At 36.8% G+C, this 16,821-nt stretch overlaps 1 protein-coding gene across 2 annotated transcripts in view; it reads left to right on the forward strand.

The window, feature by feature from the left end:
* The window catches only part of LOC100893288 (sushi, von Willebrand factor type A, EGF and pentraxin domain-containing protein 1), a 28,126-nt gene extending 11,305 nt beyond the window's left edge, over positions 1-16,821 (forward strand). Inside the window, exons 2-16 of one of the 2 annotated variants that reach the window (XM_030977625.1) lie at positions 1,509-1,705; positions 2,360-2,489; positions 3,431-3,631; positions 7,629-7,713; positions 8,982-9,095; positions 9,697-9,891; positions 10,333-10,446; positions 11,513-11,716; positions 12,177-12,313; positions 12,546-12,770; positions 13,174-13,315; positions 13,930-14,053; positions 14,459-14,656; positions 15,442-15,563; positions 16,707-16,821. In XM_030977625.1, coding sequence (XP_030833485.1) covers positions 2,394-2,489; positions 3,431-3,631; positions 7,629-7,713; positions 8,982-9,095; positions 9,697-9,891; positions 10,333-10,446; positions 11,513-11,691 — 984 coding nt within the window. In that variant the 5' untranslated portion in view covers positions 1,509-1,705; positions 2,360-2,393 and the 3' untranslated portion in view covers positions 11,692-11,716; positions 12,177-12,313; positions 12,546-12,770; ... (3 more) ...; positions 15,442-15,563; positions 16,707-16,821. Of the gene's footprint in view, positions 1-1,508; positions 1,706-2,359; positions 2,490-3,430; positions 3,632-7,628; positions 7,714-8,359; positions 8,514-8,981; positions 9,096-9,696; positions 9,892-10,332; positions 10,447-11,512; positions 11,717-12,176; positions 12,314-12,545; positions 12,771-13,173; positions 13,316-13,929; positions 14,054-14,458; positions 14,657-15,441; positions 15,564-16,706 lie in introns of those variants that run through there. The other variant, XM_030977626.1, reaches the window with a different exon arrangement.

The raw sequence follows: 16,821 nt of genomic DNA on the forward strand, positions 1-16,821 counted from the left end.
GTGTTCAATTATTTGTACTATTTTTGTACTTTTTTCGGACATGAAGCTGGTAAGAAATATTACTGGTATCCATCCACTTTCCCTTTGATTTAGCAAATTGGCAACAAAAAGTAATCTACTCAAAAGTGCATGCATTTGCACCCTGTTTTCAACAACATTTTAATTTTTATTTTTTAATTTTTTAAATGAATATTTCTTATCATATCTTAGGATTTAAAAGGCACAATTCCACCTTTTATTTTTTTTTCTTCATTTGTTAAGTTTGTACTACTGCAATATACATTAAAAAAAAGATTAATGAAAACTGAAATGAACAATAAAACAGAAATAATTGAAATGTTTCCCTCAAAAAACAAAATTAAGAGGTACTTTTTATTTGCCCAACTGCTTTTATGAAATGCACCCAATAAACAATCTGAACTGAAATTAAGTATTACTTGTTATTCAATTTGTGTGTGTGTGTTTCACCAGTATACATTGTAATGATGAGGTTTATTTGTTCATAGTATTTTTATGAGCATCAAGCACGCTCTTTTTTGTTTCAGAAAACACATTTACTTTTGTAACAAAATTATGAGTATTGACAATTGTCTTTTCTTATATAAGTTGTCACCTCTACAATTATGTGTATGTAAGCCAGTTCACATCCCTTTTAAATTCAACTCTTTCCTTTTAAAGACATAAGGGACCCCACTGGAAATAAGCTCTCGAGCTTTCGTGGGTTATCCTGTTCAAGCTGACTTTTTTTTGATCTGTTATTATTGTATATTGTGGTATGTTGGAAGCTTGTCGAATAAAAATCAATCAATCAATCAATCAATCAATTTCATATCCCTCCTCCTTCTCCCCCATCAGCCAAAAACTGAGAAATTTAACATACAACAAAAGCCTTATAATACCTATTTGAAGTTTTGTTACATCAATTTCTTGTCTCTTTTTCATCAAATTTGAGAAGTCTTGTGCAAAAGACCCCCTCTCTTGTCAACATTTTTCCATCAGTTTATTCCTAATGAAATTATTTTGCTGTATTTCTCACAAATAAAATCGATTCCTAGTTACTTTGCACACATGCTTTAACTATTTTGCCTTAACACTAGTCTTTCTTTTGTTTTCCTCCTTTATTCGAAATATTTTTGTTTTGAAGTAAAATGCACGTTCATCTGTAGTAATTTCAAACCTGCATTTTTATCCGGGGTCAAAAGAAAAGAAAAAAAAACTTGTGTGGAACTGATTTTATTTTCATAGTATTTGTAGTAACTATCTGGGAAAGTCATAACTGTGATGTAAATTGCATGAAATGCATGTATAACAAAGAACTTCTTTCTTCTTATTTTAAATCTATATCGAGAAATTAGCAATCATTTTTACTTGGCCCTATTTAAATTTTCACAGAAGTATGTTCCACTTCAGCATTCACTTAACATGACACTGCATGCCATTGTTTAAATTTCATGTGGGAAAAATAAAATAAAAACATGATTGAATCAAATCAACCTTGATGTTTTTAGCCCCAGCCCGTGTCCAGATGGCTACTACTCTCTGGCCAACGCCACCACCTGCATCCCGTGTCCAGGGGGCTACGAGTGCACCATGCATCCAGTCTGCTGACCCTGTGCTCTGTACGGCTGGAACCTACGCGCCCAACGGTAGCGTTGCGTGCCAGGACTGTATACTGCCCAGTTGATGGATTAGTGGAACCAATCGGGTGAGGAAAAATTTATTTCTTCTCTTGAAATCTGAAATTGCAGTTATTCAGTCTTCTTATAAAAAACAAAGACTCTAGAACAGTGAAACCTGTCTATACAGACCACCCAAGGGAGACAAGAAAGTGGTCTTTATAGGCAGGTGGTCTTTATGTGCAGGTTCCTTTAGTAGTCTACATGTTTCAATGAGAAACCATTTTCAAGGGAAACAAAAATTGTGGTCTTTATAGACAGGTGGTCTTTCTGTACAGGTGGTTTCTAAAGCAGGTTTGACTGTAGTATTTTTAACAATTTTGGATCCATGTTTAAGCTTTTAAAAGAGATTGTTGAGGTCTGGGCCCTGTTTCATTAAACTTGTTATCAATAAAAAGTTATAACTGTTATGAGCTACTAAAATGGTGGCATTTTATCGGCTGAGAGCAAATTTTTGATAGAAATTGAGCATTTGTTATTGCATAGCAAGTTTTAAAGATAAGCTTGAGTTTTGGTAATGATAAAAAATAAATTCTCACAGACAAGCGCGTAGCCAGGATTTCATTTTAGGGGGGGGGGGGGGCGGTAGTGAGCACGCAAAGCTCTAAGCTAAAGCTAAAGCTTTAATATACAACAGCTTAAAATCATATCCTAAGTTAACTCTAGCTATCTTGATCCCACAGGGTTATTTCTCTGAGGGTGGACTAACGGAGTGCCATGCCTGTCCAGCAGGATACCAATGTCCATCCACATCGGTCAACAGCTCTGTTCCCTGTGGCATTAATTGGCTACTACTCTGACGCTGGGGCACAGGTAGGTCCAGGAGGTGGATGATAATTTCACGATGATGATAGTTATGTCAATGATAATGATGGTGGTGACGATGGTGGTGGAGGTGTTAATAGTGATGATGATGGTGATTGTGATGATGGTGGTGACGGTGGAGATGATAAATAATGATGGTGTTTGTGATGACAGTGATGGCGGTGGTAGAAATGACGACGATGATGGTGGTGGTGGAGATCATCATGATAGTGATGTTGATAATGCTGATGATGGTGTTGATATGGATGGCGATGATGACGGTGATGATGGTTATAATGATGATTATGATGATTTTTCGCAATTTGTGTAAATTTCTGGCCATGAAAATGGCAGTCCTTTACATCTTTACATGATAGTGATGTTGATAATGCTGATGATGGTGTTGATAATGCTGATGATGGTGTTGATATGGATGGCGATGATGACGGTGATGATGGTTATAATGATGATTGTGATGATTTTCGCAATTTGTGTAAATTTCTGGCCATGAAAACGGCAGTCCTTTACATCTTGTGCAATTGTAAATTAATACAGTTGACCTTGTTTAAAGAATACCACCTCCAGGAGGGTGTTTCACAAAGATCCTTAGTTGAACTTATCTCTAAGTTGGACTCAACAATTATGGAAAGCCTTTAGTATCTTTGAAAATATTTTGTAAAAGTTATTTTCAAAGGCATAAAATGTTGATTCAAATCATTCATATTTTCTATTTTCTATTTTCAAGGAGATTTCATGTTCTTGATGTGGAATTTATGGAAGTCTAAAATACTTGAATTTTTGCTTTTGAATAGATTTTTTTTAAGGCTACAAATGGCTCTCCATAATTTTTAAGTCCAACTTAGAGTTAAGTTCAACTTAGGATCTTTGTGACACACTCCCCTGGTCTCCTGACTCATTTTTCACTGTATTTTTATATTTGTTATTCGCAGTCTTGCACAAGATGTCCGCCAGGCAAGGAATGTCCAGACCGTGACGATTCTTCCACCATCGTTGATTGCGAGGAGGGCTACTACAGTGGAGGTGGTCAAGAGAGCTGTACGATCTGCCCCGCTGGAAAGGCTTGCCCTTACACATCCAGCACGTACCAGAAGTCATGCACAGAAGGCTACTATGCAGTAGCAGGCTCAACGGTAAGCATCACTATCTTCTTCTTCTTTCGTATGAGGTAGTAGTATCATCAAATTATTTCTTGAAGCTGGGTAAGCCAGTGGACTTGTGCTTCATTTGGGCTTGACAGATCCGTCATCCCATCAGGAGGTTTGAGAATAAGGCAGTTGTAGATGACATGGTCTGCCGTCTGCTCATCTGCACCTCAGATGCATGTCGGTGATTCCCGAAGTCCCCAACGGTACATATTGGCGTGAATCTTCCTACCCCAGTTCACAGCCTATTGAGTGTTACCCAATCCCTCTGAGGTAGCTCAGAGCCAGACGGAGCTGTGATGCCAGGGGGAACAGTGAACTGCCGTGGGCAGATCAGCATGATGTTCTGTTTTAGCCGATTCCACAAATGAAGAACAGGGGAGTGTTTCACAAAGATCCTAAGTTGAACTTATCTCTAAGTTGGACTTAAAAATTATGGAAAGCCGTTGGCATTTTTGAAAATAATTTGTAAAAGTTATTTAAAAAAGCATAAAATGTTGATTCAAATCATTCATATTTTCTATTTTTAAGGAGATTTCATGTTATTTATGTGGAATTTATAAAAAGGCTAAAATACTTGATTTTTTGCTTTTTAATATATTTCATTTTAAAGCTACACATGGCTCTCCATAATATTTAAGTCCAACTTAGAGTTAAGATTGACCTAGGACCTTTGTGAAACACCCCTCTGGTCTTTAGGAGAATATTCTTGTGGAGGTGTAATTGGACATTGTGTAGTGGTTCATTCAGTTGACCCTCAGTTCAAGGGTTTTGATATACAAACCTAACCATTTTTTTTTTTTTTTTTTTCATTTCAATCTTTATTCCAATTCATAAAAATACAACAACATCAAATATAAAACACAATAGCATTATATACAACATTTAGTAAAAATGGTACAAAAAATAAATACATAAGTTTCATAATAATATTGTAAAAATGAATGGAAAAGGAGGCGTACGTAAAAAGCCAAGGGTAGGCTTGTAAGAGTGTACGACCCTACAATTTAAATAATGTATGAATATATATTGCAAAAAAATAACAAGTACCAACAATACTGTATCATCATATACCAAAACACAAAATAAAAAATCAACAAAAACAACAACAACAAAAAAATCAATAATTTCCAATCAAATATTTTTTATATTGCCTTTTAAATGAGTTATTAAATTGAATATTAAAGTTACTTAAATTTAGACTATTCCAAAGGATTGGGCCTGTGTGGCGTAATGAGTATTTTGATTTATTATTTAAATACGTCCAACGGTGAAAATGATTGCAAGATCTTGTATTATAATTATGGATATTTCTATTTTTTACAAACATATTCATTAAATATGGGGAGAGTGTTTGAGAGTGAAAACGTTGCATAAACGAAGCAATTTGGATCTTATTTATATCTTGTAATTTGAGAGTATATAATAATTTAAATAATGTGGAAGTAGAAGCAGTATACTCGGACTTCGTACATACTCGTATGGCTTTCTTTTGTAACATTATTAGTTTATGTAAATGGCTCGAATATGTGTTACCCCATATTGAGTTACAATACGACAAGTGTGACAAAACATAAGCATTATAAAGAAGAAATAATATGTTACTAGGCAATTCATACTTCAATCGACTTAAAATCCCTATGAATCGTGAAATCTTCAAGCGTACTAAATCAATGTGATCCTTCCAAGACAAACTACTATTTAATACTACACCTAAAAACTTAACAGAATCATAGAATTTCAAAGGAACTGCATCTATTTTCAACAATATATCATCGACATTAAATTGCACACCACCCTTTTTAAACAGAACACATTGGGTTTTACTAGTATTTAAAGAGAGCTTATTACATTTAAACCATGCTGATATGTGGGCAAGACTTGTATTCAAAGATTCAACTAAAGCTTCAATATCATTATGAGAGGCAAGGAGTGAGGTGTCATCCGCATACAAAATACAGTCACATTCATGGCAAGAATTCACAATATCATTAATATAAATTAAAAATAGTAATGGTCCAAGAATTGACCCTTGAGGGACACCTGTGTTTATATTACCGAAAGACGAATTATGTGAGTTATAAACTGTAAATTGTTGTTGATGTAATAAATAAGATTGAAACCATTTTAAGGAAAGACCTTTAATGCCATAATGCTGCATTTTTTGTAATAAAATATCGTGTGAAAGGGAGTCAAAGGCCTTGGATAGGTCCATGAATACGCCAATAACACTTTTACCTTCATTAAGTTCTTTAACTATTCTATCATGAATTTCAATGACTGCCATGTCTGTTGAGTAATTTTGTCGGAAGCCATACTGACTATCATATAAAAAGTTATGCTGCAATAAATAGTCATATAATCTATTAAAAACTAACTTTTCCAAAATTTTAGAAAAACAAGGTAAAATTTTTTAAACTTTTTAAAATAATAATCCCTTTTTGCTCTGCGTAAACGAGTTGTGACCATATTACGGAGCTTTTTGTATTTATCATAGTTTGCTTGAATCGATCTTTTCAAGTAATTCTTGTACAATTTATTTTTCGTTTTAATAAGTTTTAACATATCAAGAGATACCCACGGTTTTCTATTTCGTTTGCGTTTTTTAATATGTTTAGTTTGTACAGGAAAATGTTCATTATAATAGCCAATAAACTTTTCATAAAATACATCATAGGCCCTTTCAGTATCATTCTCCTGGTATACTTCAGACCAATCAGCATTTGCAAGATCAACACTCAGCCTATTACAATTTTCAATAGTGACTTTTCTAAATGAGAATGACTTTGATTTACTGTTATTTACCCTGTCTAAAAAGTGTGAAATATAGAAAATAGGAAAGTGGTCTGTTATGTCTGTTACAAAAATACCGGAAATAATGGAGCTAGAAAAGACGTTCGTATAAATATTATCAATATTTGTTGCTGACCTTGAATTAACACGGGTTGGTCTATTTATTATAGGATAAAAACCAGATGATGCGACTGTATTGATAAAATCGAATATTTGCGAGTTTGTGTATTTCTTCATCAAATCAATATTCAAGTCGCCCATTAAATATGCACGTTTATTTTTTATTTCATTATAATTCATTAATTTATCAAAGAAAGAAGAAAACTGAATAACGTTTGATTTAGGTTGACGATAAATAATCGCTACAACAATATTTTTAGATGTTTTGCAATCTATTTCTATACATAAACAATCAACACCTTCGCATTGTTCAGAGAACTGGACAAGTTTATAATTCAAGTCCTTTCGAATAAATAGACCAACTCCACCACCACGTCCGGACGGACGGTCAACATGCACAAATGTATAACCTTCTATTACAAAAGGAACATGTGAATTGGAATTAATCCATGTCTCTGATATTCCTATGACTGAGAATTGATATTGAAGATTAGAAAGATAGGCATGTATTTCTTCAAAATTACGAAACATACTTCGGGCATTAAAATGAATTATGCTAAAGTTTTGATTAACTGAATTATCTATAATTTCATTAAATTCAGATGATAAATAATACTTTACAGGAGGATTTGAATGTGTGTCTTCTTCATTTTCATTCAAACTTTCATCTTCAAAATTAAAGCCATTTAGAGAGACATCATATTGATTTACAGGTGAGAATAATCGTTCAAAATCTTCATTATTAACTTCTTGAAAGGGGAGACAATTTACAATTTACCATAACCCGGTGGTGTTGATTATGATGGTGATGATGGAGATGGGTTTTCGTTTATAAATAACTATACTCAGTTATATCGGGAGGAGAGACCCGAGGGTCACGGTGATTCCATCACTTTTTACCTCCCAAGCAGGCACAAGTGACGCCAAATAATTGATAATAATAATAATAATAATAATAATAAGATGAGCCAAGTAATCATTCACGTTTAAAAGAAAACTGTGGTTTGAATTGTTTCTGTTGACTCTATACATATACGTAATTTTAAATTTTTGTTGTTGTTTTGCCATACAGGAATGTACTTCATGTCCAGCGGGAGAGTTCTGTAATGACACCAAGACTTCGCCGGAAACCTGTCCAGATGGATATTACAGTGACGGTAAAGATCATTATATTTATTCATTTATTCATTTATTTATTTATTGAAACACATTTGTACATGATATAAACATGATCAGCAAAGCTGTTTTTCATCATGGTCCTGATAAGGGACATACAAGTCTTAAAAAATAAAAACATTTCAAGTAGAGCAATCAAATACAGAAATTAATAAATGAACATTACATTGCAAAAATAAATTGCTGTAGCATAATGAAATGTAATTAAAATGAGATATATGGCGAAACATACAAAAACATAAAGAACACTAATCCATAAAACAATAAAGGAGCCCTAACCATAGACTTTGGACGGAGACAGAGAAGAAGACAGAAGGAGAACAAGAAGAAGAGGAAGAACAAGAAAAACAAAAATAAGAAAAAGAACAAGAACAAGAGGAAGAACAGGAAGAACAAGAACAAAGATAAGAACAAGAAGAGGAGGAGGAGAAGAGGAAGAAGAAGATGCGTTTTATAATGCACCAATCACAAAGTTCAAAATATGAGTTTCATTTCAATAATCATTATTAAAACAACTTATGAGACAACCTACCCGTAGTGGTGCTCTGTTGGACAGAGATAATGCTATACGATGTGTATAGTTGAACGCAGAAAATCAAGCTCAAATGTTGTCATCCTCCTTTGCAGTCGGCCTGTACGCTGACGGACGCGGCACCTGTCATCTGTGATGCTGGTTACTATAGCAACCAGTCTAGCGTCGCTTGTGACACCTGTGATCCAGGCTATGCTTGCTCAGAAGGATCGACCAGCCGCACACCAACAGAGGGACTCTGTAAACAAGGTAATATAATTATTTGTTGATTTATTTTATTAAAGGAGTGTAGTCATGTCTACCTTGGTCTGCTCCACCAAGGTCTAAAATGCGTACCTTACTGTTACTATTACTATTACTATTACTATTACTATTATTAGTATTATTACTATTATTATTACTATTACAATAATTATTATTATAACTATTACTATTACCATTACCATTACTATTATTATTATCTCTATTATTATTATTATTATTACTATTAATATTACCATTACTGTTACTATTATTATTATGAATATTATCATTTTCATCATCATCATCATCATTAATATTATTGTTACTCTAATTTCCAGGCTATTACATCACTGTTATTTTTATTATTATTAATACTACTATGACTATTACTACTACCTACTATTACTATTATTATTGTTACTATTGATTATTATTATCATCATCATTTATATAATTGTTACTCTTAATTTCCAGGTTATTACTGCGATGATGGACTGAACGAGCTTGCGTGTCCGGCCGGTACCTATGGGAACAGGACCAATGCAGCCACAGCAGAGGAAGGGTACATGTATGCTGCATGCCCTGAAGGTGAGACTCATCGTACATTAAAGCCCCACTGCACTACTTATAGCTACTTGCGCCCTCTATATAGCAAGCAATGCCTAATCGGTGACCTTTGGTCCCCTATGATCCTCTTTTTCTTATTTTAATTGAGAGCTGAGTTGATGAGATAACCACTTGTCAGTAACCTTGCAGGGAGGTGTAATCCCTCCTGGTCAAACTAGTGTGGTGGGACTTTGAAGGAAGGGTATTTTACTGACATCGCTATCAATGCTGTAATGTATTTTCAATTTGGTAATCTTTCGGTGAAGGCGTACATAGGCGATTTACAGTTACTGTACCCAAAGCATTGTGGGACATGGCTGTAGACACCTACGTAAATCTAATGTGGTGTCAAGAGAATACCCTGCCATAAACTGAAGCAGTTCAGAGTTTTCTAAAGAACAAAATCAATGAGAAAGGTGGAGAGGAAGAGGAGGAGGAGGAGGAGGAGTGATAGTGATTTACATAAACCCAATTCCTTTTGATGAAAATCATCTTGATATGCTAACACAGGGTTGGACATTGGACTCCCCCTCAGTCTGTACCCCCCTTCAAGTTCTAATCTCTCCCACTTCCCCCTCTGTAGGTTATTTCTGTCCTCAGGATCCTGTCATCGGGACCCCCACTGTGGAGTACTTGTGCCCCCGCGGGTACTTCTGTGAGTTCTCTACCGAGACATCCACCGAACACCCCTGCATGGCCGGCTCCTATGGCACGGACCTCGAATTTACGAAACAAGACGACTGCTCAAACTGCCCCATTGGGTTCTACTGCCCTGCAGGTAAGGCATTCCTCCGTGTATGCAATGAAAATACTAACCATTTCATATAAAGCGCCTTTTTTTATACCAGTTGCAACATAACTAATATAAAACGTAGACTCTGTACTGATGCGGGTTAAAGAGCACTGGTTAAAGAGCGCTGGTTATATCAAGTATTTAAAAGCTTCCCTGTTTTAACTACCTGGTGTCAACACAATGTGGTCATGAAGCAAAAAATTAATGTGTGCAGACTTTTCTGCCCTTTCTTTATTATGCATGTGGTATATTTTTAGGGCTTTGAATCAAACTTTACTGAGCCTAACCACAAAATATGAGAATCCTTACTCAATAGGGCTTTTATTTATATCCATTCATAAAATTATGCCTTTTTCTTTTTTTCCAGTCACGCCCTCACATTGACACTGTCCTGTTTTTGTTCTTGTTCTTGTTTTTGTTTCTCAGGTACCAGTTTGCCGCGAGCTTGTCCCAAGGGTTACTACTGTCCTGAAAGCACTTGGGCAGGTGATGCCAACCCTTTCCCGGATGGTACATTCACAGAAGTGGAAGGACCCGAATGTAAGTCTTGCATTTTTTGCAGTGTATTGTTTTGGAGGCATTTTTTGGCGTCTCTACAGGATTTCAAAATACTGTTGCCTTTCAAACTTTTCCTGACTTTTCCACATAATCCGATCATAACGTTTACCTTAAAGCCTTACTGTCCTACTTGCTCCCTCTATATAGAAAACAATCCCTAATTTGGTGACCATTGGTCCCCGATGATCCTCTTTTTCTTATGTTAATTGAGAGCTGAGTTTATTAGATAACCACCTGTCCAGTGACCTTGCATGGTGCTCTAATCCCTCCTATAGACTAATACAGATAAGCTTTAATGAAATTGCGTACCCGTCTCCAGAGGTGGATGTTTCTTGGTGTGCTCGCCTTCCAAGTTCTGTAGAAATGTTTCTGAACTGTAGCACTAGGTATAGGTCACGGGACACAAAGCATGACTGTGCGCATTGCTCACTTTCCAGACATTAAGTGTACCTCCTAAAGTCTGGTAAAGGCCGCCAAAGTCTATTAACTGCGCTTCTGTAGAAACCAACTGGTTACATTCCGATAGGGGTTACTTTTTCTGAGTCTACTCCTGGCCCCATTTCACAAGTCTTTCACAAGTCATCAGTGACAAATGTCAATTTTTGTTATAAGCTACTGAAATCCTTGCTTCTGATTGGTTATCAGCAGATTTGTCACTGATTTTTGTCATTTGTCATTGAAAAAAGGCTTTGTGAAACGGGTCCCAAGTACATTATACCATTGCTTTCTGGGTTACCTGTAGAAACACGCTGATTGTAAATTTGGAAACCAGCCAAACCATCCATTCACTCTGCACAGTAGCCTGTCATGTCATCAACATCAATGGCGTTCTTTATTCCATCTCCATAGACTTTGCACCTCAATGTCTGTGTGCATGCAGGATAAATGTTTCGTCATTAATACATGTAAGTAGCCACATTGTACTAGTGTATCTTACACTAAATTAATTTGATTTATCCAGATAAATTTTGCATGGGTATAGTTTTGAAAATGTTGTCCACATTGTCTCAAAGGGCTTTACAGATGAAATATTTGTTTTTCTTTGCAGCTCAAACGGAATGCAAGACTTGCCCTGCTGGTTACTATACTGCCCATCGGGTACCGACACACCCCAGGCCTGCCCTGCTGGCACCTTCAATCCCTCTGTTGGGCAGAATGAGGAAACCGACTGTACCGACTGTACCGACTGTACCGCCGGTTACGCCTGCACAACCATTGCCTTGGTAGAGCCTGATACCTTCTGCTACCCTGGGTATGTAATAACAAACTTCAAAGAGATTAAGAAAACACTTAAAGCCCCACTGCACTACGTATAACTACTTGCGCCCTCTTTATAGCAGACAATGCTTAATCGGTGCCTGTTGGTCCCCCAAGATCCCCTTTTTCTTATGATAATTGAGAGCTTATTTGATGAGATAACCACCTGACAGTGGCCTTGCAGGGAGGTCTAATCCCCCAACCAAACTAGTGCAGATGGGCTTTAAAGGGTAATCCGACCATGATAGCAAACTACTCCAGAGGAAAGCAAAAAATCAGAGAAGTTGCCTGCTGAAAGTTTGAATGAAATTGGACAAAACATGTGAAAGTAATTTTTTTGGTAAAGTTTAATCACTGTGGGTATGGGCTCTTCAAGTTGCTGAATCGGTAGTGAAGCTGTAATACACATTTCTGCCTCTTTTATGTTTATTCTCTATCATGTTTTCCCCGACCAGGTACTTTTGTCCACTAGGAAGCGACAGTCCTAATGCTGCTGCAAACGCTTGCCCAGCTGGAACGTTTAATGACTTTCACAATCTGACCGCAGCCTTCCAGTGTGATACCTGCGAAGAATAGTTTGCTTGTTATGAAGGTGAGTGTAGTAGATCCCTGCAGATTGTCAAATTGGCAATGTATTAAAACAATGAGTAACTACCCTTCCCCAACCTGGCCGCAGCCTGCCATTGAGAGACCTGCAAAGAATCATTTGCTTGTTATGAATCACTGGAGTCTAGTTGTCACTGTTGAGTCTAGTTCGATTGGCAATACAAAATACCAAATATGATAACTTCCACAACCTGACGGTGTATCTTCTTTGTTCTTAGGTACGGGCAGTATCCAACAGCCTCCTTCGGAAGGCGCCGAGGGTCACTACTGTCCAGCTGGTACTCAGCACTCTGAACAGTACCCCTGTCCTGCTGGCTCCTGGACCAATCAAACCAATCTGAAATCCGTTGAAGAATGCTACGAATGTCCCAGAAGATACTACTGTCTAGAGGCTTCAACGGAACTGACTGCACAGTGTCCAAAGGTCCACTACTGTCCAGCAGGTATGTGCAATGTACAGAGAAGATGACAGGAATTAACGTAACGTTGTGGCCTGAAAGAAAGTCATTAACAGCTGCATGAACAGCAGAAACATTTTTCAAGAAATATTCAATTTCATTTATGGAGGCACGATGTCTCAGTGGTAGACCAGAGGTCAGAAAAACGGGAGGTTCCAGGTTAGGTCCCGGATTCGAAATCAAGTTGATGTGCTGGTGCCCTTTGGTAAGGCATTAATCCTCATTACCAAGTCCCTCAGAGAGGACTTAAAACCGTGGGTCCCCTGGTTGCTTACTCAGAAGCATACACATGCTTTAATAGCAGTCAGGTAAAACAAATGAACAAACAGCTTGATGGAAACATTCTGCATGACTCTGTCCAATCTGTGTTTCGTTTATCTCTCCACAGGGACCCAGTCAGCTAACCAGTATCCATGCCATGCCGGCTCCTACTCCAATGATTAGGGGAACATCAGATGGGAGCAGTGCGTTGATTGTACGGAGGGCCACTACTGCCCAGAAGGCTCATCGTTACCAACGGCATGCCCAGCGTAAGCTCCCGCGACAATAGATTTTCCCTGTATTTTTTGAAAGATATAGGGTTAGGGATGCAAGTGGTTTAGGTTAGGGTTATGGTTATAGTTCAGGTTAGGGTTAAGTAGTTCAGTTCAGTTTAATTTATTCATTCTTCTCAGCATAAAAACAATATTATAATATATACAAAATGGCAAATATACATAGTCAGAGAAAAAAACGGAAACAACAAATAAGTTTATAAAAACTTGTACAGAGTAGTTCCCAGTAAATGGAAAAATACATGGTATAAATAATTGCATTAACAAAATACAAAATTATGCAGATTAACTAAGTAATCCTAGTTACACACGACACCAACAAACGCCATTAATCATACAGGGAGGGTGGGGGTCAATGGTAATTGTAAATTTAATGGAAAAAAATGAATTAACAGAAATTAGATAGTATAATGATAGGCTCTTCACCAATGGCATGCCCAGCTAAAGAACGTCGACATATGCGGTGGTGGTTTTAGTTTTACTAGGGTTATGGTTAGGGGTGGAAATAGGGTTAAATATAGGGACAAAACCAACTTAATATCAGAGTGGACTTCCACTTTGAACATTTCTATAATGTTATTTTCTTACAGTAGAACTTTCCGTGTGGAAGAAGAAGGCCAGAGTGAATCGGACTGTTCTACATGCACGGACGGTCACTATTGTAATGGAACAGGCAATGTTGAGCCAGCTGAATGCTCCAAAGGAACATATTTTGTGAGTCCTACTTTTTTTACAAATCTTATTGTTTCTACTTCCAACATTTTTATTTTTGCTCTTTTTCGGCATGCTTCTTGTGAATCTTTAAAACCCCCTTCATAGCATTCCAAACAAAATTCATTATTATGTATGATTATCATTTTGTTATCACCAAAATGTATCCCTGTTTGAATCCTATTTCTGTTCTTTGTAAACTATGTATGTCTGAGGCCTTTATTTTACATGAGTGAGTGGAACAAATTTCAATGCTGAACTTTTAGTGGAAAAATAAATTAGTTGAATTTAATCGAATTTGAATAGAATGGAATTGTATTGAATAGAATTGGGATTGGAATTTGGAATTTGGATTTGGATTTGGAATTGGAATCTCAATTTGAAATTGATGAATTTAAATTTGAATAGTTCCAGGACTGGGGAGCCACTGATTGTACCACTTGTGAAGCGGGTTACTACTGTGATGTACGAGCCACCACTCAAGACAACATGTACGCCTATAAGATCTGCCCTGCTGGGTTCACCTGTGACTACGGATGCACCACTGCTCCAGATCTCTTTAGCAATGCTTGCGTGGCCGGCTCGTACTGCTTGAGCGGAGATAAGGTACGTGAGGGAAAGATGACTTTAGTTCGGATGAAGATGGGGTTGGGGTAGTTGTTGTTGTTAATGCCATATTGTTTCAGGTTTAGGTTTAGTTTAAGGTTTATTGTCAATTCCATTTTAGATGTAGTTTGGCATCCCCCTTTTTTCCTATTTTGTAGTTCCTTTTGTAGTTACGGACTTGTTAAAATAATTACTCATTATTCTTATGTATCATTTGAGGTGTTCACACTAGTACAATCATTGCTTTTTAGTGGACCCAATCATTGCTTTTTAGTGGACCCCTCTGTTTCCAATATGTATTTCTACATTTGGTGTAAATGTTTATAATTGATTTGTAACGTTTTGTTGGAAACACAAATAAATTGAAATTGAAATTAAAAAGTCATCTCAGTACATTCGCTCTTGTGACCTACTATCTCACAGCTGCCAACCTGCCTATTTTTGGGCCTTCATGCTATTGTTTTGAACCCTAGATTTCTCTCTTTTTCTTACATATTCTTGCCGATGTAATAATAATAATAGTAATAATAATGATAATAATAGCCATTTATATAACGCTGCCTATCTAGACAATTCTATTCCAAGGGGCACAAATGATTTATTACTCCGGCTTTAGCCTAACTGCCATTACAGCGCTCTAGCATTTCAAAGGATTAATTTCTGCGGGGTACCCATTTACCTTACCTGGGCCGAGTGTGGCAAATGTAGATTAATGCCTTGCCAAAGGACCCTAGTGCCGTGTCAGGGATCATTTCCTCTATAATTTTTTATAAATTTTCTCACAGGACCCGTTCCCCCGGCACTGTCTCAATGGAACCTACAGCGATGAGACGGGTCTGATCCAGGAATCTGATGCCAGACCTGCCCTGCAGGGCAGTACTGCAATCCCATAGGACTCACATCACCAGTAAGTCTATAGTATACAAATATACACTGTCTTGAGAGGTTCTGGTTAAAACTATGCGCCCCTCAGCAAATGGTACTATTGGAGTCACCAAGGCCCATAGTTTTAACAAGTATCTCGAAAAGAAGGCATGGTATTTTTGTTTTATATCCTGCATCAGAAATTTATTCCCATAAAAGAAAAAGAAATTTCAACTCCCAAATAGTCCTCCCAAATAGTACTTCTACTCCCAAATAGTACTTTTTCAGAGCAACCTTAAAATAGTTGAAATATTTCTGGTCATATTTCGAGCTCTCAACCACTCAAAAAACCATTAAATTTTTGATGCAGGATATAACAATGTATAGCATTTTAGAGTTTCCTGACAGTCTAAATATATCAACTTTGCTCCTCAAATTGGGTCCAGTTAGTCTCATTATCCACTCTTGTATCGTGTACTGCAATCCCACAGGACTCACATCACCAGTAAGTCTGAAGCAACGTTTATAGCATTTCAGAATTTCCTTTCAGTCTAAATAAATCAACTTTGCTCCTCAAATTGGCACCAGTTAGTCTCATTATCCACTCCTAAATTTATTCAAAAATTAAACCATGTTTACTAAGTGAACTGTAGGATAGTACTGCTTTTCCACAGTATTCACATCACCAGTAAGTCTATAGCAATGTTTATAGCATTTCAGAGTTTCCTCACAGTCTGAATATATGAGATTTTTCTCCTTAAATTGGCAACAGTTAGTCTTTGTAAAAATTAAAACATGTTTACTAAGTGAATCAATGTGAATGAAAAATGACTAAAAAAAAATATAAAAAAGCCAATTTGTATATAGAATTATTGATTTTAGATTTCACTCTGCATTGCTAATTTAGGGACTTTGATTATTATTTACATTTAAATTGTTCTTATTCATGAATGGCACAATGAACTTTATATATTTTCTGTGAATTTCACTCTTTCTGCTCATTTGTAATATCTGATTCCAAGCGCTAAAGGTTTTCCAAATCCCCTCTAATCCAGAATTAGCGTTTTAGAGTGTACATACATGAGCCCTAGGCTAAACTTTCGAAATTAAGATTTTTGAGGGCTATGTGCCTCGGGTGCCTGTTAGTGTCGAGCCCTGCTGTAACCTTTGACCCTTTGACCTATAGGCGGGCGACTGTCCAGGTGGTTATTACTGTCCCGCGGGGACGACTGATCCTTACGAGAACCCCTGCCCGGCGTCCTTCTACCTCAACGCAAGTGCTGGTGAAGACTCGCAAGGAT

This window comes from Strongylocentrotus purpuratus, unplaced genomic scaffold (genome assembly GCF_000002235.5).
Source record: "Strongylocentrotus purpuratus isolate Spur 01 unplaced genomic scaffold, Spur_5.0 spur5_scaffold_1, whole genome shotgun sequence".
NCBI classification, from domain to species: Eukaryota; Metazoa; Echinodermata; class Echinoidea; order Camarodonta; family Strongylocentrotidae; genus Strongylocentrotus; species Strongylocentrotus purpuratus.